Source organism: Podarcis cretensis (genome assembly GCF_951804945.1).
Source record: "Podarcis cretensis genome assembly, chromosome: 6".
Lineage (NCBI taxonomy): Eukaryota > Metazoa > Chordata > Lepidosauria > Squamata > Lacertidae > Podarcis > Podarcis cretensis.
In genome coordinates, this window is record NC_137175.1 from 47,721,254 (window position 1) to 47,748,020 (window position 26,767).

The window sequence follows — 26,767 nt, forward strand, 5'->3', positions numbered from 1 at the left end:
GCTGGTAGATCAGTTAGTCCAGGGCTTGAGGTACAGACTGTGCTGGATGGAGTTGAGGCTTCAGAGGGTTTCTTGATCCAGCACTATTTCTAGATGGACTTGCCATGGTTATTCATGCACCAAGAACATCAAAACTGGACTACTGCAATGAACTTTACACAGGGCTGCCTTTGAAAAGTGTTCAGAAATGTAAATTGGTTCAAAATGCTGCTGGCCAAGCTAATGCCTGGGAATGGGATGGACAGAGCCTATAACTGCAGTCCCATTCAATCTGCCTTGATCACCTGTTTTGGCCTTAACTCAGCTTGCTAGTTCTCAACTTTATAGCCCTAAACCAGGCATAGGCAAACAGCCCTCCAGATGTTTTGGGACTACAACTCCCATCATCCCTAGCTAACAGGACCAGTGGTCAGGGATGATGGGAATTGTCCCAAAACATCTGGAGGCCAAGTTTGCCCATGCCTGCCCTAAATCACTTGAGTCCTGTAGATCCTAAGCACCTGCCCTGCTATATACTCCACTCGATTTCCAAAATTCTGCTTCAGGTAACTCCAGTGACTGTCATTCAATACTAGAGGCACAAGGATCAGAGTATTTTTGGTTACAGCACGGTTGCCTGTGGCTTCATGTCTACTTCAGGTCTTTTTAGGAGGCTGAAACAAGAATCTCTTGTTGCTTTTAATATTGTCTTGATGATTTTCTATGTTGTTAGCTGTTCTGAGTTACCACCATAGTTGGAGTGGGGAACAGGGGAGACATTTTAAAATAAACAACATAAAGAAGAGTCCTGCTGGATCAGACCAAAGTCTCATCTAGTCCAGCATCCTCTTTTCCAGAGTGGTCAACCAGGTGGTGCCTCTGGGAAGCCTAAAATCAGGAGATGTGCACACCATTACTCTCCTGTTGTGGTTCAGAGGCATTTTGAAACAGGTAATAAAATATCTGTATCATTTAACATTGTGTTACATGGAAGCTTATGAGCACTGTATTTATTTTGTTTCTGTCGAGCCCCGAAGCTAGACAAGTCATCTGACGCTGGCATACTGAGATATTCATACACCACTGGCGCCACCACAAACAAAGACACCTTTCCAATTCCCCCAGCCTTCAGGGAGATAATGTACTCCATGCCAAGTTAATGCTTTGGCTGATCTTATTGAAAGACCACATCCACATTTCCCAGCTGCCAAGATACTTTTACATGTAAACAGCCTCAACACCAGTGTCAACCCAGGCAGTTTCCGATCCACTCAATGTTTCAAGTGTATATGAAACTGCATGCTTTCCTTATGTTAAGGACCTGCATTTTATATGCTGAAATCTGAAGAGTTCTAATAAGCTGTCAAGCATACATGACTTTGTGACTGAACAATCCAGTTGGCTCTGTTTCAAAATTCAAGGCAGTTTCATGCTATTTCAAGCTTACTCAGTTCTTCACTTGGGTTTCCTGCTTAAGAACCATGGAGTCTTGCACTGAGTCAAATCATTAAGCCATATATGTAAAATAAATTTGTTTCATTTACTTATTTTGCAGCATTCTACACCCCTCCTTTTAATCAAGAAGGCTTCCACAGAGCTTATGAAGATGGGTGGTTAGATAGCAGATATACATATTTATAAATTTCTGTAAAACTATGCAAAAAGGGAAATTCCACTGAGCCTATATTATTATTATTATTATTATTATTATTATTATTATTATTATTTAGAGAGAGAATGTCTTATGCTAAGCCATTGGTTCATCAAGCTTAATACTGTCTACACTTTCAGTAGCTCTCCAAGCTTTTCCAAGAAGGACCTTTCTCAGTCCTATTTGGAAATGTCAGGGATTGTACCTGGTGGAATATTTAGAATGCAAAGCACATGCTCTGCCATTAAGCTCCAATGCTTCCTCACCTGTCACAAGGCCAAAAAAAAATTGTTATATAGAACTAGGAGGATGAGGAGCATAGCTCTTACATCTGGAATAGAATTTGCTTGGGAGTTGTAGCTTATCTCAAAGCCCTGATGCTCACACACACAGTTGAAATCACATTTGTGCACTTACCCAATACAGTTTTATATATAAATGGTTTTAAATCATTGTTGTTGTTTATTAAATTTATATACCACCCTATACCCATAGATCTCAGGGTGGTTACATCTTAGATATACAACACCCCATGGGGCTCCTTTTATTTGCAATGTTCAATGTCATTTGGCTATAATGGTCTAAGGTCAAGCAGAAATGGAAAGAATGATGAATGCCAGCATTCCTTAAACTGCTATTTCCCAGTCTTATTTTTCATGGACTAGCATAAGCGAATGTCAATGTCACAGCTCTCTAAGCTCTTTGAAGGGCTAACAGGTTGTGTGTGCTTTTCCCTCTCTGTAAAATAATACCTAGTCATCAGGTTGTTGAAGAATATACATAGTGGTAGATTCCACTAGATTAACACTTTTGTTTGCCTTCTAAGTATCTTAACAAGGGTGCTCATAAGCGGTAGCTTTGATGTGCCACAGAAAAATTAACTGATACCTACTAATTAAGACAATACAAGTCAGCCTGAGACAAGAGTGCCAGCATTGCTCTCTTGACAGCTTCTCCGTATTGCTGTAGTCCTGGGTATGGTTCTATAGCATGTAGCAAATCTGTACAGAGGTATAAAAGCATGCCAATCTGTCCCTGAAATCACTGGAAAATAAGCAGACTGGGTGGGTGGGCTGCTGCAAAGGAAGATACCCTCTGGTTGCTACTGCTACTAAGTGTGCTTGTTTATTGTTTATTTGTCTTGCAGTAGTTACAGGAGGGGAGCAGAGGAATCACTGCCCAACAACGTATCCAGGGATCCGTTTTGTTTTGATAACAAGCTGTCCTTTTTATTCTAAAGAGCACATCCCAACCCTGTCCAATACAGACAGTGTCTTATTTCATCTTTGCTTCTGGCCAAATAAATATTTCCTGAGCCTGGATTGCAAGGCGCTGTCCTCTGTAGGCACCTTTATAATTAGAAAATATCCTAGGGGGTAGACCCAGATGAGCAGAGGATATAAACACACACATTGACAAAAGGGCAACTCTTATAAACAGACCATCGGAGAATATTAGACTTGTACTTGTGGTCTTTAGACACTCTGCCAGCAGGCAGAGCTGGGGAGAGTTTGGATTGCTGCAAGACACTAATAAGACAGTGATTTTTAAAGTAGCCTTATCTACAGCAGACACAGTTAAGATTAATTGCAAACTGCGACCAACAAGCCATGAAGTGGTACAGCAGGGGTTCCCAAACTGAGCTTCATTCAGGTGGTCTGCAGCACGTCTGCATTCCATATTCATATCAACCTCCAACTGTATCTGTATTGCTTTTTATTTCTCAAGTTGCATTTTACTCTGTTACAATCTGAATCCTGTGGAATGCAAATTGCAATACAATAAAATAAATGAAAGAAGCAATACAGTACAAATACAATTTTAAAACATACAGCATCTAGCACAGTGCATTACAATTGCTACACCAGCTCTACTTCAGTAGTGTCAGATTCAGGGCTTTTTTTTCTTAAAAAAAATGTTTAGGGGTACTCTCATTTTCCTACTCATATTGACATACTGCCCCTCAATGAGGCCAAACTTAGACTCATAAAATGTTTAGGGGTATGTTTATAGGGAAGTACAGGATACATGTGCATTTGGGGAACTTCATGTGAACATGGATTACAAACCCAGCACTGGAAACGCAGTGAGTGCACAGCAAATGGGAGTGCGAACACAACCTTTGTATAATACAGTAAAGTAAAGCAGTATTTTGTCAGGATAAGCAATATTGCAACATAAAAACATAAGGCTTAAATTTATTTTGAAAATTGTTTCAGAAATGGATAGACTTAAAAAAAAATCTGTTTGTTTGTTTTCTGTAACAGCTTACTGAAATGTAAATTAGTTGGATTCACAATGCAATGCCTCATTCATTAGAGGTTCCTGAGCAGAGGTTGCAGGGCAACATTTCAGGCATGCTGTAGTAGTGGATTCCCTGCATTCGTAGGGGGTTGAACTAGATAACTTTTGAGATTCCTCCAATGCTCTGATCTATAGTGTTGTTCGTGTTTATGACGTAAAATCTCCACAAGGAAGAATTTAGTTTGAAACATGTCCATAGCATAGTCTCCTGTTAACTACATGCCACATATCCATTGCCTGGACTGCCTTCATGGAATGATAAAGGTTCTGCAGAGGCACCCTTCTATTTTGCAGGGGGGGGGGTTCAGTTCGTCACTGATGCATACTCAAATAAATGAACCAAACACAATGAAGATTTCGACACCAAATCCAAAGCATACCACCACTGTGTGCTCTGCGCACTGCACAATTTCTGTTGTCTTCCTGTGCAGTGTCTGTCTGCACAGAGGCAGAGTACTGCCCTAGAAGGAGTTCAGCAGCAGCTGGGAAAGAGATGGAGCCACAATCCCAGCACCACATTCCAAAGATTAGATTAAAGCTCAGCATTGATTCATGCAGCTTGGCTGGCTCCAGTGAAAGTTAAAGCGGCAAGAATGATGGGACCCTGGTTAATCCAGCAGTCAAGAGCTTCCAAAAATAAAGTGGGTCAGAGGGACACGAGAAGGGGTATGGAAGAGTTATCACTCATCAGCTCAGGATTCCCATCCCCACAATTCCTCCCTAAAATGTCAAAGGTGACAGTGATTGGTCTGGGGTGCATAGTAACCAGGGAGGGGAGAAAAACAATACGCTTCCTATGGAAAGTATTCCATACCATTGAAAAAGCTGATCATAGATTGCATTATAGCCCCCGTTGTCTCTGTCTCATTTTTATAATAAAACCCAGTCCAAGAGGCAGTTGTCAGGTGCACAATGTCTGCTTGCTACAGAGGCCCAGTGAAATCACTGCTGCTTATGCCACAGACCAATTGGTGTGTAAGTTTCTATGTAAGTTCTATATCGTATGTCCAATAGTGCCTTTGGCTGCTTTGTGCAAGTAGAAAGCACTTCTATGCATGCACCCAATTTTCACTAATCCACTCTGCAACTCTGCAACACTCTGCATCATGATACATATTGTTCTGGAGCAGCGGTTCTTAACCTGTGGGTCCCCAGATGTTGTTGGACTACAACTCCCATAATTCCTGAGCTCTGGCCTTGCTAGCTAGGGGTGATGGGAGTTGTAGTTCAACAACATCTGGGGACTCACAGGTTGAGAAAGGCTGTTCTGGATGGTCCCCCACCTCTCAGGAGCAGCTTGGAGCAGGGAGAGAAGTGGCTGCAGTAGATAGGGGCAGATCAGTGAAATCAGAATGCCTAGCCTTGAAAGAGCAGAAATGTTTTCTGCTAGTGCAAAGCTGTTCCCTGTTGATAGCTCCACTTTTCATACTACGTTCATAAATTGTGAAGTGTGAATGTGAGGAATACATATTCTCAAACACTTATACTGTGCAGGAAAACTTGATTTGTTGAAGCACATTTGTCAAACACTGGAGAGTTCAAAAGGGTTTTGGACACTGCTATGTGGTTCCCAACGAAACATACCGGGGGGCAGGGAGAAATAAAAATGTAAGAGAGCAAAACGTATACAGTTAACTATTAAATAAAATCCAGCATGCACTTATTTCAAATACTGTCTTGCATTATTAATGCGTTAATATAAAAATGTATGTTGGAATTTTTCAATCTTTATAGTCTAAATTCTACATGAAAGGTATTCAAGGCAATCTCCATCCTCAGGAAGTTTTGGATAGCTCAGGGCAGAGCAATGCAGACACCCCAAACTTTTGCAGGTCAAACTAGCTTGTAGGCAAGCTATATATTTTTTCAGAATGCATGTACAGCTTACTGAGCTCCAATAGGCAAAATCTGCACATTTCACATCACTTCCTCCTGATCTGGACCCAAAACCACTGGGTTAAAAAAAAATAGCCATTTTTATACTTGTTCAAAACCAGCTGCGTATTCCCTGCCTCAAGCAGGCTCCTATTCTCAACTCATCATCATCAGTATCATTTCCCTTTGCCCCAATCTACATTCATTTTTTAAATATCAAATTGCACCAAGGCAATATTAGTCCCCTCACTGCAATTCCACCTGAGCAAAACATCTCCAGATAGACTGACTGTGAAGAAGAAAAAGCAGCCACCTAAAAGACATAATACTTCTCCTATATATTCCTTATTAACTAATGCTATCATATTCCAGTGTATTGGAAACTTCATAGATCCTCAACAAAAGGCAGACCCTGTACAATGGGTTTACTCTCAGGTTCAAGAACAACTTCAATCATTCAGATTGCAGAACATCTCCCCAACATACTTGCGGTGTGTGGTGCTGATTCCAAACAACTTTCAGTCTGTTTTTCAGTATATTCCCTAGGGCAGAGGTAGCTAACATATAATCCAACAGCATCTGTAGGGTCACGTCTCCCTTCATTCCTCACTACTGGCCATGCTGCCTTGGGCTAATGGGAGTTGCAGTCCAATAATATATGGAGGGCCACATCCCTGCCCTATGAAAACAGGCATTTTAAAGGATACAATATTCATATGTAAGTAAGGGTTTCAACAAAAGGCCCAACAACCTTTAGCTCAACAACCAGTCCATTTTTTAAAAAAGCTAACAACAGCCTTGTGCCTTCCTCCTCCTGTCTAGTCTGGAAGGTGGTCCCTCAAGGACAGGAGGAGGGCGTACTGTCCAGGGACATTGGTCAGTGACCAGCCTTGCTTGAAGCCAGTTTTCCATCATGGCTGTGGATAAATAGGTTACTTCTGCATTCAGGATTTTCCATCCATCATCCGCCCACACTGAACTCGTCACTTCATACTTAAAATATAAAAGGGAGGCAAAGGAGAGGCCACAGCCAGAGTGAAAGTGAAGAGGTGACATCCGAGAGTGCTGGAGTCATCCTAGCCTGCACCCAACCCCGTCGTTGCTGCCATTCCATATATAGCTCCTGACAACTGTGTCTAGGGCTGGAACTTCCAGCTCTCCCCACCACCATCTCCTGTCACATTTCTGCATCTGAAGCCTGAGCACAGCTCTTGGCCCCTGCTGTCGTCTTTGGACATCCACCGCAACAGGATGGCTGAGAAGCAGGAGCAGCCGCAAGCCTCCCAGAATGGCGAAAAGGCTGAAAATGCAGAGAACGCAGAAAACGCAGAGAATGCAGAGGAGGCCGAAAAGCCACAGGAGCTGGAGGAGCTGCCACCCTTCGAAATTGTAACAGGGTAAGAGGTCTGTTTTATCCCATACTCAACAGCAGCAAAAAAGACAGAAGACAAAAAGATTTTTGCAGAAGTTGGCCACTGCAATGTTTGCAGGGTTTTGTTTTTTTAAAAAAGGGGTCTGCCTCAGGTTCAAGGTTTTACTGCTCTGAACGACGACCCATATTATTTCTAAGCTTTGTGGTGCAATACAGAGATTTAAATGTTATTCAAGCAGGATGAACTCACAGCAAGTATTTATTTTACGATTATCATTTATGGCACTGAAACTGTTATTGTCCCTCAGTGGGGGAAATGCTCACCTGTGGGCTTAATCATATTGAAAGAGGTTGCTGGCTGTGTGCCCTCCCACGAGCCAGCAAGAATGTCATGCATTTGGTTAACCTTTTCCACATATGCAGCCTCATTAAAATGAAAAAAGAGGAAACTTTCTGAGTAGGACTAGAGGGACTTTGCATCTATTCCAACTCTGAAATGGAGAGTTATAGCTGCAATTTCTGGTTTGTATCTAGGCAGATAAAATCAAATTGTTTAAAAAGACCCAATAGCAGAGGTGAATGTTAAGCCATCTGAGAGATTTAACGGGTTTTTATACAATACAGCAGGCATATAATGCAATCAGAAAATCTTTAATCATAGAGACTGATTCATCTAGAAAAACCTTTTGAGCCACTGTCTTTAAGCATTAATATTATTTATCACAGTACCATATGTGTGATACTTAGGACTTCAACTACAATATGTAGTGAGGAATTCATCAATATTATACACCTTTATCCTCTTACCATGATCTCTATGCCCCGATATTCAGTTCCCAAAACAAATCAAAAGTGGCCATAAACTGTAAAACAAGGATCTAAATTTGCAGTAATAACAGCTTAGCTAGCAATTTGAGTTTGCAACACTGTTTGTCGCTATGATGTTGTTGCAGAGGAAAAGAATGAGGCCCACCCAACTAAATGCAGATGAATAGAGTAAGGTGCTAATCCCCAAGACAATGCTTTGTTATCATCCAGAGTCTAGGTGGCTCCTGGCTGCAAGTTTCATACACTTATGCTCTTTTGATGAGTATTACCATCTCATTCTATTCTATTGAGTTAAGCCACTTCTGGGTGGAGCTATGATTTAAGGACTAAATGTTATTTATTCCTTGGTCTCTACCAGAAATAGCAGCAAGAGAAACTGTAAATATAAACTTTTGACACCACTAATTGCTGAATTATTTGGGATTAGGTGCCCAAGGCTGTAATCCTACTTTACACTCTTACCCATTGGAGCTAACTTCTGAGCAGACACGCACTGGTTTGTGCCATAAATGATCATGGTGCATATATTAAAGACACACCTGTTTACAGAGGCATTCCTTTGATCTCGCGACCAGATGGGATTGTTTCATTGCGCATTTCAATTATGGATGTTTTTATTTTAATGTTTCAATTATATCATTTTATTGTGTATTTTAATTTTGAATGCTTACACATATTTTAATACTTGAACAACTGATTTTTATGCAAACCACTTAGAAGCCTATTTGGCATTAAGTGGTATATAAATTTACTTATCAATAACAACAGCAGCCTCATGCTACCATATGTGTTTCATGTCTCTCAGCCTGGGTAGCTCAGCTGGTTAGAGCTTGGTGCTGATACCACCAAGGTTGCAGGTTTGATCCCCGTATGGGACAGCTGCACACCCCTGCATTGCAGGGGTTAGGACTAGATGATCCTCAGGGTTCCTTCCAGCTCTACAATTCTATTATTCCTATTGTTTATCAGTTGATTGTGACACAAAGCAAATAGTTCTGATAGCTTTACTAAAACAGCAATTGAACCATGGACCTCTGGGGAGTTGGGAACTGGCAGTGTTATTTTATTTCTGACATATATACCCAGACTTCCTTCAAAGGAGCTCAAGGCGGTGTACATGAATGCTCATTTTATCTTCACATCAATTCCATGAGGTAGGTTAGGTTTACAATGACTAGCTCAGGCTCACACACAGTAAGCTTCATGGCAAAGTGGGGATTTAGATCTGGATCTTGACACTCCTAGTATGACACTGCACCACAGCGCTATAGCTGTGTGCAAATACTGGATTATTAAAAATAATAATGCTGTTGAGATGGACATTATTATTGTTACTACTACTACTGTACTACAAAAACCAGGTTACACTATTTCAGCTCTAGCTATAACCTCAGTTTTGTAAGAATGAACCCCAACAATTCCATCTAGTCCAAACCAAAGATGTTCTAACAGATCTGCACAGTAATTCCACTCCAGTGCAGAGAAGGGATAGTGTGTAATTCAGTGGCAGTCTAGAGGACATTTGCATCCATAATGTCTTAGCTTCAATTCCTGGCATCTTCAATTAAAAGGATCAGGTAGTAGGTCTTGACTAAACAACAAGGAACTCTGGCAATTTACACATTAGCGGCTTAAAATGTAGCAAGGCTGCTTTGCCCTGCTGTGTTTCAAGTTGCACTTGCTCACTGATGTACATACCAGAGATGGGCAGGGATGTCTTCACCTGGTGCCCACTGCCTGCTTGGCTTCCCCGTGCCTGCAACCCACCCAAACCCGGAACTCCTATTCATGAAGCTGCTCATGTGCTGTCATTGGCACATGCATAATGGCTGTCTAAAATGTAAAGATTTCAGTTTAACCAAGGGAATGTGGCTTACATTTCCAAATTGGACAGATGGAAGCTGGTTTGAATGAAGACATCAAACAGCAGCATTCCTCAGGAAGCTACAGGTTGGATGTGGATTGTGCCAACATACATATAAAAGGTAAAGGTACCCCTGCCCGTACGGGCCAGTCTTGACAGACTCTGGGGTTGTGCGCCCATCTCACTTAAGAGGCCAGGGGCCAGCGCTGTCCGGAGACACTTCCGGGTCACGTGGCCAGCGTGACATCGCTGCTCTGGCGAGCCAGAGCCGCACACGGAAACGCCGTTTACCTTCCCGCTGGTGAGCGGTCCCTATTTATCTACTTGCACCCGGAGGTGCTTTCGAACTGCTAGGTTGGCAGGCGCTGGGCCCGAGCAGCGGGAGCGCACCCCGCCGCAGGGATTCGAACCGCCGACCTTTCGATTGGCAAGTCCTAGGCGCTGAGGCTTTAACCCACAGCGCCACCTGCGTCCCATTCCAACATACATATACACGACTTCAAACACTAGCAATAGAAGTTCACTGGAGCAAGGTCAGGTATCCAAAGCTATAAAGCCGAATACTAAAACCTTCATATTCTGTTCTGAAGATGCTCATTGTTTGTAACTTATTGTAATGCTTTGGCTAGGTAGAATCATGCCTTTGCATGAGGTGAGGCATTCTGCCAGTATAATTTAAACTACTATCTTGTAGCATGCCCAGTCTTTCAGAGAGACATCCGTGTTCACAGGCTCAGATAGCGATACAGCCACTTAATATTACAATATTTAAGCATTCTTTCCAAAGAATTTCTTGTTGCTGATTTTTAGGCTTTAGTAGGCTCAATTTCAACTTTTTTTAAAAAATGAACTAAATATAGGTTTGAAACAAAACAGGCTTGCAGAGAAAACATACACCAGTGACATATTCATATGAACTGCAATTGGTACCTCCAAAGTTCTTCTCATCTCTGTCAAATGAGAAGCAGAAGGTAAAAAAGTATTATTTGCCTAAGATCAAAGGAATTCATAGTGAGCTGAAATTTGAAACCAGTTCTAAGTTCAATTACAATTCAGTAACTGCTTTCCATGGGTAAAGTTAGGCAATACAAGCAGGGCTGGATTAAAACCGTTAGAGACCCTATGCACTGAAAAAATGAGTGTCCCCATATGTATTTCAACATAAGAATACTAAACCATATCCCCCCACCCACGTGTGTGTGTCTGTAAGAAAAAAAAATAATCAAGTACATAGAACTCAAAAAACATCAAAAATAAAACATAGATTTATTGCAACATATGATGGGATCTTATTTCCTTGCATTATTTTGATCTTTGTTATGCCCCCTGGTTTAGGTGGTGATAAGGAATAAAAAATAAAACAGAATAATGGGGGAAGAATGTGGAGTGGATGCAAGAAAGTCTAATAAATGTCTGGTTTTTCCCATGATGTAATAAAATAAAATATAAATTATATATATATATATATATATATATATGAATGATATAAATAAAATTTATTATTATTATTATTATTATTATTATTATGTCTACCTTTTTTTAAAAAAATGTCAAATGTCAAATTCTTTATTTAAAAAAAAATCTTTTTTGTGCCCCTTCTTTGATGGTACCCAAGCACATGCTTAGTCTGCATGCACCAAATATAAGAGGATACACTATGAATTCAGTGGTCTCATCAAAGCTTTGAATATCTGCAGCCAAACAAGCAGGGCATTTTTCTTCAGAATTTTTATTCTTTAAATATCTTGCTCCTAAGACAACATAACCCCTGCAGCTGCAAAGAGAAATCTCAGATCAAATTTTCTATTTATTTATAAGCTTCAGTCTGATGAAGCCAGTCATCTAGCTAATGAGGGGATTAAAAACACCAAACATACCAGCATTTCTGCCTAATTATCCCATGGCAGTTCAAGCATTTCAATTGCCATTTGTAGATTAGAAAAGCTTCACAGTGTCTTGCCAAGTTTTTTTGATGCTGTCCCCAACAGGTGCAGCAGCTGTGGAACCTGCACTGAGAATCTGACCAATCTTTATAATTAAGAATATCCTCCTATCCCTTTCTATAGTGTTCTAACTCTTCCTAAAGCTGCCATGTACATTTCATGAGACTCCTACAGATACATTAATTTGCACTGCATCCTTCTGCAATGGAAATTAAACCATCAGACAAATAGCTTCAGCCCAAAGGATGGAATAACACAAAGTGCAAATCCTGCTCCCCTCTCTTTGGCAGTGGCAGACTGCTGTCATGATCATGAGGATACCTGATACTGTGGCTCCAAAGTCCCTCAAGACAGCAAGCAGCACGTTGTTTGGCTCTTCATAGTGTTCGATCAGTTCCATACACACAGAACTTTGTCCTTACAACAAGCCTTTGAAATGGGTTAAGCTAAGAAATTGTGCACTTCACAGCTGAATAGTGATTTGAACCTAGATCTCCCCAAGTCATAATCTGACACTCTTACATCATACTGGCTCTTACATTACTAGTTTCTCAGACAATTTCACAAATGGAGTTAAGCTAGAAAATTATATAAACAAAATAATAGGGCCTGATAGACAAGAAACAGTGGGTTGCTGCGCATCACCATAATCTAAGAGAGTGCTTCCAGACTCATCATGTAGAAGGAATACACAGCATTCAAATATTAGAACTGCAAAGCAATGAGATTTTTTTTTAAGGAGATATCTTAAGGACAATAAATTCACCAGAACTCATAAATCATACCTCATAAATCAACTTGGAATTTCAATTCCAATGTTTTTCACAAGTATTCCTTGCATGGGAATAACTTAAAAAGTACTCCTGTAAGGGGACAAGGTAACACAGAGAAGATTTAACTACGTTTACAACAGAGCTCTAAATATCCAAATGTCTAGTTTCTAGTTTCAAGGAGTCATCCAATGCAGTAAGATTTATATAGGTCATTTTCTTCACTGGTAAAACACGGATATATGTATTTCCCAACACTCACATATATAATATGCTTGGTCCTCTTTAAATGAACAGAAATGTGCAATAAAGAAAGAAATAATTAACCTCACATAGCAAATTGGGGGAGTAAGTCAGTCAGCCAGCTATTATGTCCCTTCTAGCCTCAGAACTGCAATGAACTATGAATTTTAATGTGTTGTAGAAGTCCCTTGAGCATTCTGAATCACTGTTAGGTTAGAAGAGAACAGCTATTGTTAGGGGCAAGTTGAACAGCACACAAGATAGCTTGAAAGGCAACTATGTCACAGACGTGCGCGTATGTTCTGATTTATGGGACGTGTGGTTTCTTTTCCCCTTGCCCTTTCAGTGATGAATAACTAAGCGTTTCAGAGCTGCAGGGGGCACAAGCAATCTGCTGCAATTTCTGATTGCTAAGGACAGAGGCTTCAAAGCCTTGAGGCAAGATCTGTTTAAGATATTTTCCAGCACCGAGTTTAGAATCCACACACACTGGAATATGCACTCTGCACTTATGTGCAATTAGGCAGAACATAGCAGACACTATAGAGATAAGCACTACATCAAACAGTGCAGCTATATTGGCATCCACAATGAGCAAACAGTTTTCATGGGTGTATGGGGCACTTAAAATCCAAGAAAGTCTAGGTGGTAGCCAATCTAGCACTCTCCAAATATTGTGGACTACAACTTTAATCACTCCCAGCCACCTTGAGTAGTGATCAGAGATTATAGTTGAAGCCCACCATATCAGCTTGCAACCCCTAGCATACCCTAATGCTACCTAAAAATTTGCCACTCATTTTGCATGTTAAATTATCCTTGCTTTGAAGCCAGTGAACCTGAGCAATTCCATAAAAGATGCTGTACTGTCTTTCCTGTGGTAAGCTAACAAACCAAACTATGGCACCTTAAAGAGAAATTGATTGATTTACATTTTGAGCCTCTGAAGGCCAAGAGCCTCTTACATCTGGTACATAGACAGAAATATGAAGATGAATTCACCTGGCAGGAAATACAGTGGAGCAAAGCCCAGTTTTACAAGATGGGACTTTGAGAGAGATAAATGGATGCACTTACTTAGATCATATAACTTAATACTCTGTTAAAAGAGCAAAGTGAAATGCTGAAGCCCCACACAGAAGAATGGACATACATAGAGCTGGTTTCATATGCTTCTCCTACTTCAGTGGGAGAAATTCAATGTAGTGCTATGGCAATAGTTCTCTCAGTGCAAGCTTTCCAGCTTGCCAGACAGAACATCCTCCTCTCCCCATGCGCTGTTCAGGAGGTTGTCTCACACACTCAAAGGGGGCATGCAGGAGGAGATTGGGGAGGAAGCCCTGTTGTGCTAGCAGGACTTGCTAGCTGAATCCCACACAATAGAATGACTAGCTTCTACAAGGCAACTATCATAGAAGATTCCAAATCTCGACCCACCTATGAGTCAATCAGAGTCTGAACTTAAGCTTGCTGCAGAAAGGTCAGAGAAGGTTCTTTGAGATACAAATCTCACTATGGGATGGAGGGAGAGAAGAAAATATGTACTGGGATTAAGTGCTAACTTGCGTGCATTACACCAAGAGTAATTCAAGATGAGGCATCTTGGATACAAGAAAGGAGCTAGAAAAGTAAAGGAAGAAGCAAAAAATCTTAATAACCAGTAGATTTAAATGAATATTGAAAAATAGAGCAGGCAGGTGAATAGCTCACCAATAGTTTGCAGATACTTACTTTCAAATCATTTTAAAACCACAAAAGGGGAAATTAGCTTGTGCATATCAGCAACAGATTACTTGAAAAACAGCTGATGCAAACACAACCTGCCCTCTAAGCTGGAAACATCTGAAGACTTATTTCCTCCAACTTTTCCCCAGTTCCAATAGCAACTCCCTTGTGGTTATACCAAAGCTTTTTCACCAACTTCTACCATAAACCTCCAAATTACTTGAACATGGAATTAAATACTGTATCTTCAAGAAATTTAGTCATTGCCCAATTCTATGTCTCAGGCCTTAAAGGGAATAGCATGGTTACAAAATTACCTTAACACCACCAATAACTCTGAAATTCATGGATGAAGGGGGTTGTGTGTTATTAGGTGTGTAACACTGAGGCTTTCTTTCACTCTTTTATACAGGGAACGGCTTCCAGCCTTCTTTTTCAAGTTCCAGTTCAAGAATGTAGAATACAGTTCAGGCCGGAACAAGACCTTCCTGTGCTACATCATAGAGATTCAAGGCAAGGAGTCAAAAACCTTACGGGGCTATCTGGAGGATGAACATGCAGCAGCCCATGCAGAAGATGCCTTCTTCAATACCATCTTGCCTACGTGTGAATCTGGTCTACGCTACAATGTTACCTGGTATGTCTCTTCTAGCCCCTGCGTCGGCTGCGCTGAGCAGATAACTAAGGCACTGAAGAAGAACAAGAACCTGAAGCTCTCCATTGTAGTGGGCCGTCTCTTCATGTGGGAAGAGCCTGACATCCAAGCTGCTCTGAAGAAATTGAAGGCAGCTGGTTGTAAAATGAGAATCATGAAGCCTCAAGACTTTGAGTATGTATGGAAGAATTTTGTAGAGCAGGAGGAAGGTGAGGAACCTAAGGCATTTACACCCTGGGAGGACATTCAAGAGAACTTCCTATATTATGAAGAAAAGCTTGCTGAAGTTTTGCACTGAGGTTCAAGTAAGTACAGTACCATAATGAATTTTGAAAACTAATTTCAAAAAGCTTTCTCCTTTTTAGAGTAGTTTCTCAGACCATCTAACTCATGAAAAAAATACATTTTGTTCTATCCAATGTTAATAAGATAAAGCAAAGAGCTGGAGACATTTTTTAAATTTTCCCCATTTCAGAAGAGCCATACTGAAGTCTATTTCATAAGCTACATGAGAACTCTAGATGCCTATCAAAACTATTTCTGTATGGCAGACACCCTACACAGCTCCTGTGCATATGTGGAAGACCAACTGCCCTGCCACATGGCAGAAGTTTTTGCAGGTGCCCTGAATGTAGCATCTGAACAGAAAGTTGGCTTCAAACCATCTCAACCTGTGACTCTTCAGATGTTGTTGCACTCCCAACACCAGCCAGCATAGCCAACAGCCAGAGATTATGGGAACTGGAATCTAACAACATATGGTGGGCCAGAGGACCTTGGCCTACAATGCCTTGCAGTGGCTCTCCAAGATTTCAAATAAGAGCCTTTCCCAGCTCTACCTAGAGATGCCAGGGATTATAACTGGGCATGCCTCCAGACCATCACTATTTTGCAGAAGGGATTCAAGCAAATACTGAAAATTTGTTGTTGTTGTTGTTTAGTCGTGTCCGACTCTTCGTGACCCCATGGACCAGAGCACGCCAGGCACCTCTGTCCTCCACTGCCTCCCGCAGTTTGGTCAAACTCATGCTGGTAACCTCGAAAACACTATCCAACCATCTCGTCCTCTGTCGCCCCCTTCTCCTTGTGCCCTCCATCTTTCCCAACATCAGGGTCTTCTCCAGGGAGTCTTCTCTTCTCATGAGGTGGCCAAAGTACTGGAGCCTCAGCTTCACAATCTGTCCTTCCAGTGAGCACTCAGGGCTGATTTCCTTCAGAATGGATAGGTTTGATCTTCTTGCAGTCCATGGGACTCTCAAGAGTCTCCTCCAGCACCATAATTCAAAAGCATCAATTCTTCGGCAATCAGCCTTCTTTATGGTCCAGCTCTCACTTCCATACATCACTACTGGGAAAACCATAGCTTTAACTATACGAACCTTTGTTGGCAAGGTTACGTCTCTACTTCTCAAGATGCTGTATAGGCCTGTCATTGCCCTTCTCCCAAGAAGCAGGCGTCTTTTAATTTCGTGGCTGCTGTCACCATCTGCAGTGATCATGGAGCCCAAGAAAGTAAAATCTCTCACTGCCTCCATTTCTTCCCCTTCTATTTGCCAGGAGGTGATGGGACCAGTGGCCATGATCTTCGTTTTTTTGATGTTGAGCTTCAGACCATATTTTGCGCTCTCCTCTTTCACCCTCATTAAAAGGTTCTTTAATTCCTCCTCACTTTCTGCCATCAAGGTTGTGTCATCTGCATATCTGAGGTTGTTGATATTTCTTCCGGCGATCTTAATTCCGGCTAGGGATTCATCCAGCCCAGCCTTTTGCATGATGAGTTCTGCATATAAGTTAAATAAGCAGGGAGACAAAATACAGCCTTGTCGTACTCCCTTCCCAATTTTGAACCAATCAGTGTTCCATATCCAGTTCTAACTGTAGCTTCTTGTCCCACATAGAGATTTCTCAGGAGACAGATGAGGTGATCAGGCACTCCCATTTCTTTAAGAACTTGCCATAGTTTGCCATGGTCGACACAGTCACAGGCTTTTGCATAGTCAATGAAGCAGAAGTAGATGTCTTTCTGGAACTCCCTAGCTTTCTCCATAATCCAGCACATGCTTGCAATTTGGTCTCTGGTTCCTTTGCCCCTTCTAAATCCAGCTTGCACTTCTGGGAGTTCTCGGTCCACATACTGCTTGAGCCTTCCTTGTAGAATTTTAAGCATAACCTTGCTAGCGTGTGAAATGAGTGCAATTGTGCAGTAGCTGGAGCATTCTTTGGCACTGCCCTTCTTTGGGATTGGGATGTAGACTGATCTTCTCCAATCTTCTGGCCACTGCTGAGTTTTCCAAACTTGCTGGCATATTGAGTGTAGCACCTTAACAGCATCATCTTTTAAAATTTTAAATAGTTCAGCTGGAATACCATCACTTCCACTGGCCTTGTTATTTGCAGTGCTTTCTAAGGCCCATTTGACTTCACTCTCCAGGATGTCTGGCTCAAGGTCAGCAACCACACTACCTAGGGTATACGAGACATCTATATCTTTCTGGTATAATTCCTCTGTGTATTCTTGCCACCTCTTCTTGATGTCTTCTGCTTCTGTTAGGTCCTTTCCACTTTTGTCCTTTATTATGGTAATCTTTGTACGAAATGTTCCTTTCATATCTCCAATTTTCTTGAACAGATCTCTGGTTCTTCCCATTCTATTGTTTTCATCTATTTCTTTGCATTGCTCGTTTAAGAAGGCCTTCTTGTCTCTCCTTGCAATTCTTTGGAAATCTGCATTCAATTTCCTGTATCTTTTACTATCTCCCTCGCATTTTGCTTGCCTTCTCTCCCCCGCTATTTGTAAGGCCTCATTGGACAGCCACTTTGCTTTCTTGCATTTCCTTTTCATTGGGATGGTTTTCGTTGCTGCCTCCTGTATAATGTTGCAAGCCTCCATCCATAGTTCTTCAGGCACTCTGTCCACCAAATCTAAATCCTTAAACCTGTTCCTCACTTCCACTGTGTATTCATAAGGGGTTTGATTTAGATTGTATCTTACCGGCCCAGTAGTTTTTCCTACTTTCTTCAGTTTAAGCTTGAATTTTGCTATAAGAAGCTGATGATCTGAGCCACAGTCATCTCCAGGTCTTGTTTTTGCTGACTGTATAGAGCTTCTCCATCTTTGGCTGCAGAGAATATAATCAATCTGATTTCGATGCTGCTCATCTGGTGATGTCCATGTGTAGAGTTGTCTCTTGTGTTGTTGGAAAAGCGTGTTTGTGATGACCAGCTTGTTCTCTTGACAGAACTCTATTAGCCTTTGCCTTGCTTCGTTTTGATCTCCAAGGCCAAACTTGCCAGTTGTTCCTTTTATCTCTTGACTCCCTGCTTTAGCATTCCAATCCCCTATAATGAGAAGAACATCCTTCTTTGGTGTCACTTCTATAAGGTGTTGTAAGTCTTCAAAGAATTGGTCAATTTCAGTTTCTTCAGCACCAGTAGTTGGTGCATAAACTTGGATTACTGTGATGTTAAAAGGTCTGCCTTGGATTCGTATCGAGATCATTCTATCATTTTTGAGATTGCATCCCAGTACAGCTTTCGCCACTCTTTTGTTGACTATGAGGGCCACTCCATTTCTTTTACGGGTTTCTTGCCCACAGTAGTAGATATGATGGTTGTCCGAACTGAATTCACCCATTCCTGTCCATTTTAGTTCACTGATGCCCAGGATGTCAATATTTATTCTTGCCATCTCATTTTTGAAAATTTGGGCTTGTGCAATTAAAGTGGATTAATACACTGTGTCACCCAAATGTGACAAATCCACATAAAAAAGACTTTTTGCAGTTGGAAATGCACTGAAAAATCTTGGATGAATGAATGAGAAACGGGAAGATATATAAACACCTATAAGCAGTTCAGGATGAATGCTCACTGTTGTATAACCACCCGAGAAGCAAAGCAGAACTAATGTTCAAAAGAGAACAAACATAGCCTAAGCTCCATGTTAGCTTTGTGCCATCAAATCAGAATGAATGCTCAATAAATAGGTTTTCTAGAGGAGCCCTGGGACCTGCTGCATGCAAAACATGTGCTCTACCATTAAGCCATGGCTCCATCCCCTGGGCTGTATCTGCTGCTCTGTCGGAACAGGTACATCTTATTATATTATACATCACAATATACAACAAACAAGTTCTAGAGGCATACTTCAAAAGACATTATTTTTCCTGCAGTTCAGATTCATTACTTTGAATCCCATCTATTTAAAACAGGCATTGAAGAAAACAGATTAAAATATTATGGAAAACAAATGCTAATAAAGCAGGCACATGACATTACAGGAAACCTCATCTGGAACCTCATCAGTATACAATCAAAGTCCTATACCAGCTTCCATATAAAATGTCAACAGGAATCTTAGGCACCCATTCTAACACAAAACCTTATTCTAAAATGCAAGATGTGCCACATGGAATTTATGCTAGGAACTTAGCAAGGGGTGAAGAAAAACATTCGGCAAATACCCCACCCCAAGCTAAGGGAGAGCTATTTTATATCATTTTGTCCATTATGCAAGAGGAACAAACTGGTGAGGCATTGGTTATTTTGAGCAATAAAGCCCCGTACATTTGAGAAAAGCAACTCAAGTCTCCCTTTCTCTCCCCAGGGCCAGCGTGTGTGAAGTTTGCCAACCCTATGGAGAGACAAACATGATATACTTTGACATCTGGGACTCCCCCTTCAGTCCTCCAGAGCTGCTTTGAAAAAGAAAAACAACACCACAAGTCTCTGGTTGACATGTCGCCTTGCTGACTAAAAATACATTTATTATGCTGCATGTAGGCATTTGGTTGTTTGAAATACATAAACCTGCAGTGCTGCTGCTCACATGGGAGGAAAAAGCATTATGATATGGAATGAAGTTAACAATCTGCAGTGCAAAGCTTTTCATCACTGAAAACTTTAAGCAAACAAGTCAAACCACAGCAAAGAGCTCCTTACCAAAACAATAATGCAAATTAAATAAGTTTAGCAAATGTGGTACTCTTTTATCATTTCAAATCTTCTTTAAGAGAACATAAAACAAGTATACGTAAGTCCTGCTATTCAGCCACTTGCTATCTGACAATTCACTTAGAATTATGCCCAAATCTTGCTATATACTCTGCAGATTCGCTTGTTTGAACAGTCGGCTTCCTTACATGTCTACCCAGGAGGCAAGCCCATTACATTCAGTGGAATTTACTTTCAAGTAAAGTGGTATAAAGCCTCAGCGCCTAGGGCTTGCCGATCGAAAGGTCGGCGGTTCGAATCCCTGCGGCGGGGTGCGCTCCCGCTGCTCGGTCCCAGCGCCTGCCAACCTAGCAGTTCGAAAGCACCTCCGGGTGCAAGTAGATAAATAGGGACCGCTTACCAGCGGGAAGGTAAACGGCGTTTCCGTGTGCGGCTCTGGCTCGCCAGAGCAGCGATGTCACGCTGGCCACGTGACCCGGAAGTGTCTCCGGACAGCGCTGGCCCCTGGCCTCTTAAGTGAGATGGGCGCACAACCCCAGAGTCTGTCAAGACTGGCCCGTACGGGCAGGGGTACCTTTACCTTTTTAAAGTGGTATAGGATTGCCGCCCCAAAGGTAAAAAACAATGGTCCCAATCCAGAAACGTGTGGCAGCTTGAGTCCTTCTTTTCAGCATGGCCATTCTTCCATACCAGCTCCAGTTTGGGGAAACATCTGATGTACCTCTGAAGCAAAGCAAGGAACAGCTCATAGGAGGGAGGGGTGCCAAAATTCTGGTAGACCTACATAAACCTTTGCATCTGCCTAAAGGGGTTCTTTAGATCACAGAATGTATTACAATATGATGAGAAATGTGTAATAGCATAAACCAGGGGTTCTCAAACTGTGGAACCAGTGTTCTGCAAGCTTCATTCAGATGGTCCATGATGTCTCTGTAAAAATACAATTAAAATGCATACTGCATCTAGCACAGTGTGCTACAACGGGCAAAAAAAATATTAAGTGGTTCACCAAGACCCTCTGAGATTTTCACGTGGTCCATAAGAAAAATAGTTCGGGAACCACTGGCATAGACCTCTTAGTTAATAAAGCAATTAATAAAGATTTACAAGTTCCCTTCCAAGATCACTGTGCTACAAAATGCTCTGTGATACAAATATGTGAAGATCACATAAAAAGGGATATTGATGATTTCAACAAAAGGACCACAGTAGTGACAGATTCTCCACATTAAACATATGGGGAAATGAAAAATTTGCTCCCAGAGCGTTTCTTTATTTTTGCACAATTTCTGTCTTCTGGTACCTATATCCTTTCAGGGACACATTATTCAGTTAATTTAATGAAATATGCTAATTGGATAATACCTATCTTCTTATATTTATTGCACATACAGATCTAAGGGAAACAACATTTATTTTAATATATACTATAGGAGCCTTTATTTTTCTGCAAGAAGCAACCTTGAAAGCTCTGACCATGTATGGCAAGAACAAGAGCTGCAGAAGTAGAGTTTTGGGCAAGACTTGGAAAAATCCCATGTCAGATATATAAGATGTATTTTTTAATAGTTGCTTAATCGTGTTATTTAATATTGATATGTTCCTTTGCTGCTCAGCATTACCTGGTTTATGAAACAAATGGACTAAATGGAACTGATCCAGAATTCCACATGTATGCCAATATGCACAGAGCTCTTACATATGCAGGATACCCCGATAATTTCAACAGTGCTGGATTTACGTATAAGCTAAACAAGCTATAGCTTAGGGCCCCACTCTCTTGGGGCCCCCCAAAAAATGTAAAGGAAAAAACAACCCATGGGTGTGCATTTCCAAAATATAAGATAAACTTCTTCTTAATTGTATTTCAGTTCAACAATTACTTTGATAAAATACATATTTTGTTATGTGCAAATGGCTTTAGATACCTATTAGGTCCATAAATTACCATATAGCATATATTCAACACAACAAAAACAGCGACAATTTGTTGTTGAAAAAGAACAGCTGGACATATAAAGAGCCCCATTACCTTCAGTAGCTTAGGGCCTCATCAAACCTAAATCCGGCCCTGAAGTAGATGTACATATCAGACCTTGCATGTGCACAAAGAGATACAACACTAGTTCAAAATTAAACAGTTCACTCATTCTTGGAAAAGGTGTTTTATTTACACAGAATAGGAAAATCTAATTACAGTACAGTACTTTAAACAGAGCATATAAGACCTGCAACAGTTAACCACTGAGGTCCCATAGTTTTCACATTATTCCAAAACACAGGACTGTACAGCAGAAAGTGCTACACTAACCAAAACACATCTATGCAAAGCCTTTATGTTTGTTTGTTTTTAATTTGTAAGTTTGTCTGCTGAGTAAAGCACACTCATCTGCTGGCTAGATAAACATCCCTGAAAGATCCAATTGTAAATTTCTACAAAACACTGTCCATACTTGGACACTAATAATGGTGAGAAATGTCTGCAAGAGTAAAGAAAACTGAAACAAGATCATACCATCATCTTTTTCCAAATCAGTCACAAACACAGATTACAACAGTATAACAGAGCAACTGCCCTAATAATTATAGGGAATAAACTGTAATGCTAACATCGGTATCCTCAAATACTTCTTCAAGCACTGTTGAAACTTTATTCCAATCCAGTCGGTCAAGTCCGCACCCAATCCTGGAAGATAAAGAATGCCCAAGTATTCCCACATATTCATTCTTGCCAATTCACCCTTGAGAAATATCCTAAAAATTGCTATTCTGTAGAATCATCATAAAATTTAATCAAAATACTCGTAATTGATCCCAAGCAAAGCCAGTTAGAATTATTACTAGTCTCACATACAAATAGCATCACAAAATGAATACACCAGATCTGTCAGTCATGAATTGCTGCCCAGTTCTGAGGTCATGGAGAAATCATGGTCAGGACATCCTGAATGGGCTATGCTATGTGCAGCTGCATTTCCTCCTCTTTCTGCATGTTTTGACTTCCTCTTGCTTCCTGCTTTACAGTAATGATAGTATGCCATAACATCCATATCAGGCAAACTATGATTACTGCAAACCATATTAAGTCTCCAAATCTGAACTGGAAGTACTTACACGCAGTTTAGAGGTCACCATAAACTAAAAAGAGAGGGAGGGAACAGGCATGCAAAGAGAACACAAGTCCGCTGAACAATAACCAAATCAAGATTTGAATGAAACATCAGAACAAGATGTACATCCATTTACACATGCAACAAAAAATAAAATAAATAACTAGTTGCCCTCAAAACTGCAGCAGAGTATGTACTCAAATGCAAGAAAGTTAGCAAGCTAAAACAGACATATTATTGGATCATCTAAATATTACTAATGTCTAGATTTCTCAGCATATCATCTATATAATAAACCGGGTTTTGGTTCTGACAATTGCTGTTGTTTTCCACAATATTTTTATCAACTCAGAGGTGGTCAGAGCAGTTTTCTCAAAAAGCATAAATCTGCTCCAAAACACAGTGCTATACGTTGGCCTGAAATATATTCATTTTTTCCTCCATAATTTCTAGACTGTAAACTTAAACGAAGTAGAAAAGGTCATTTCTTTCACACATATGTCATCTGTAAATATAAATAGAATACAGTGGTACCGCGGGTTAAGAACTTAATTTGTTCCAGAGGTCCATTCTTAACCTGAAACCGTTCTTAACCTGAGGTACCACTTTAGCTAATGGGGCCTCCCGCTGCAGCGGCGCAGAGGCTGCACAATTTCTGTTCTCATCCTGAAGCAAAGTTCTTAACCCGAGGTACTATTTCTGGGTTAGCAGAGTCTGTAACCTGAAGCGTCTGTAACCCGAGGTACCACTGTACATTTTAAAGCATTTGAAATTTTCCAAAGAATAATAAAATTTCACTATATATGTATCATATGAACATTCCAAAATATGTGGCAGTAATTTTCCAATATCAAATTTGCTTACTTGGGCATAGAAATGCAAGTTACGCCATTATTCATGCAATGGAGTTTCATAGCTTCCAGACTCTTCTGTAAATTGCCATAGGTAGGTTTATGAAAGTATTTGTTCTTTGTAATCTGAAAGCAAGTGCAAGGTTAAATGCAGATTAGCCATACTTTTGATTAGGCATCTTTACATCCCATGTGACACGTGCCTTCTCAGAATAAGTTGTACTAAATTCAATAGGACCCACTGTCTAGTAAGCATATTTAGGATTGCAGTCTTAGGCTGAATTCTTGTACAAAATTACCTGAGTCTACTGATCTCACTGGGATATAATTCCGAGTGGACACTTAAAGGATTGTGTTGCCTCGTTCATTTATTAGGTACTTTTAGCCAATACTGTTGGTACTAACCAATACTGTTGATACTAACCATAGATCACATGAATCTAGATCAATAATTTGGCTGCTTGGACTAGCAAACTGAGACATGTTAAAATTTGCTAAAATCTGGGCCTTCAGGTTGCAGTCTCAAAACTAAGTACTTGCAATTTGCATCAGTGTCAGTGGGACGTGTAAATGGCATTATAGCTGCCACACACACATATTAACCTGGTCCCTGTGATGTTAAAAACACTGAGATTCTGCAGGTAAATATTCTGATTTATGTTTGTTTTATTTATTTTTAAAGGCTCCTGCAAAGTTATATTTTGAAAAGACTTTTTTTTGTTGTTACAAAATTTTAACCATACTACTCCTGCTGATAAAAGGTAAAGGTACCCCTGCCCGTACGGGCCAGTCTTGCCAGACTCTAGGGTTGTGCGCTCATCTCACTCTATAGGCCAGGAGCCAGCGCTGTCCGCAGACACTTCCGGGTCACGTGGCCAGCGTGACAAGCTGCATCTGGCGAGCCAGCGCAGCACACGGAACGCCGTTTACCTTCCCGCTGGTAAGCGGTCCCTATTTATCTACTTGCACCCGGGGGTGCTTTCGAACTGCTAGGTTGGCAGGCGCTGGGACCGAACGACGGGAGCGCACCCCGCCGCGGGGATTCGAACCGCCAACCATGCAATCGGCAAGTCCTAGGCGCTGAGGTTTTACCCACAGCACCACCTGCGTCCCTTACTCCTGCTGATACCTATTTGTAAATAACTGTTTTGAAAGAATGTGACAGAATAATCCAGCCATACTTCGTATTACAAATGCAATTTACAAGCAAGGAAGCAAATATTTCAGTTCCTGAGTGTTTTTGGAGAATGTGATTCAACTGAATAAACAAACAAATTTCACACCGCCAGGAACCTCTTAATGAAGCATAGTATAACAGCAAAAAGAGAAGACAGCTAATTGTCTATGCAAATATATAAAGAGATATTTTAAAAGGGAAGAAATATATCATGCTAAATTGCATTTAACACAGTTGCCAACTTAGCTCCAGACAGATATAACACAAATGTGAATACATCCACTTCTTGAATCACTGTGTGTTTTCAAATAAGATTTCAAGCAAAGGTATTGTTTGTGATCATCTGAATACTGGATGGTACAGACTACTCTGAAATTTACTAAATAACACACCACTCAAACAGCAACTTCAATTTCTGCAACAGTTTGCACTTGAACTCTTAATAAAAGGCCTATGTAAGTGAAAGCTGTTGCTGAAGTTGCATTGCAGCAAGTTAGGTCATTAAGATAAGGGTGTTTTTATCTTTCACTCACAAATGAAGAAGCAGAAATACTAATACAGACAGATATCTCCCTGCTAAAATCAGTTCATGTACCCAAACCTTTATCATGTGCCCTGCTCTTACCAGATAGTACACATATCGATTGTCTCTCTGCAGAACAGCCACATCTCCAGTCTTCTTTTCTAAAACAAATTAGAACATCTTTAACAGAGCCAAAACTAGGTTTTTTGTCACCTGGGTCAAAGACCCAGTTTGACACCTTACTCCCCAATGTGTGCTTGCATACATATACATACAAACAAAAACACACACCTCAACACATTTATTCATAAAGGGCATAAAAAGTAGGCAATATATCATTTGATTTGGCTTCCCGCAGCCCATCAGAAGCTGCGCTTTGGTTTCTGAACATTTTGGAGGTTGAATGGACTTCCAGAATGGATTCCATTCGACTTCCAAGGTACGACTGTATTAAGAACCTAGGTTCTATTTTTTATACATTAGGCATTATTTTCCTTTACCTACTTACTCTGGTTCAAGAGCTCTTGAACACCACCAAACTTCTTCTTGAAAATGGCAGCTATGCCAGCACTCATGTGACAATCCTCACTGATGCAGTGAGCAAGGGAGTCTGTTCCAGGACACATAAAAAGGTCCCCCTTTATGTACATGATCTGAGGATCAAAAGAAAGAAAGAAAGAAAGAAAGAAAGAAGGCATTTGAGTCAGAACACCAGGCAACATTCAGTATCACAAATAGTGCCACCATCTAAGTCACTTACACCTTCCTTTGACCCTGTGCATTTTTACTTCAAGTACCGTATTTTTCGTCCCATAGGGCGCACCGGCCCATAGGGTGCACCTAGGTTGTTGTTTCTTTTGGGGGGGGGGAATAAATTAAAAAAAAATTTCCCCCAGGCGCAGGGCTGGGGCTGAGGAAGCCCGAGCTTCCCCCGACCCCAGCCC

General features: G+C 40.9%; 2 protein-coding genes across 10 annotated transcripts in view; one reads left to right on the forward strand and one right to left on the reverse strand.

Annotated features, from left to right (window-relative positions):
* Positions 1 to 26,767, reverse strand: part of OARD1 (O-acyl-ADP-ribose deacylase 1) — a gene marked incomplete at its 5' end in the record, with an annotated part of 51,983 nt that overhangs the window by 21,583 nt on the left and 3,633 nt on the right. For 5 of the 9 annotated variants that reach the window (XM_079980953.1, XM_079980952.1, XM_079980951.1 and 2 more), the window contains 4 exons: positions 22,312 to 22,848; positions 24,137 to 24,249; positions 25,926 to 25,984; positions 26,332 to 26,476. In XM_079980953.1, the coding sequence (XP_079837079.1) occupies positions 22,746 to 22,848; positions 24,137 to 24,249; positions 25,926 to 25,984; positions 26,332 to 26,476 (420 nt within the window). In that variant the 3' untranslated portion in view covers positions 22,312 to 22,745. Of the gene's footprint in view, positions 1 to 2,522; positions 2,632 to 22,311; positions 22,849 to 24,136; positions 24,250 to 25,925; positions 25,985 to 26,331; positions 26,477 to 26,767 lie in introns of those variants that run through there. The other 4 variants (XR_013840004.1, XR_013840005.1, XR_013840002.1 and 1 more) reach the window with 2 other exon arrangements.
* Positions 6,842 to 20,185, forward strand: APOBEC2 (apolipoprotein B mRNA editing enzyme catalytic subunit 2). The gene is made up of 3 exons (XM_079980934.1): positions 6,842 to 7,206; positions 14,967 to 15,514; positions 19,816 to 20,185. Exons 1-2 carry the CDS (start codon positions 7,061 to 7,063, stop codon positions 15,505 to 15,507), a joined length of 687 nt encoding a protein of 228 aa, XP_079837060.1. The 5' UTR covers positions 6,842 to 7,060; the 3' UTR covers positions 15,508 to 15,514; positions 19,816 to 20,185.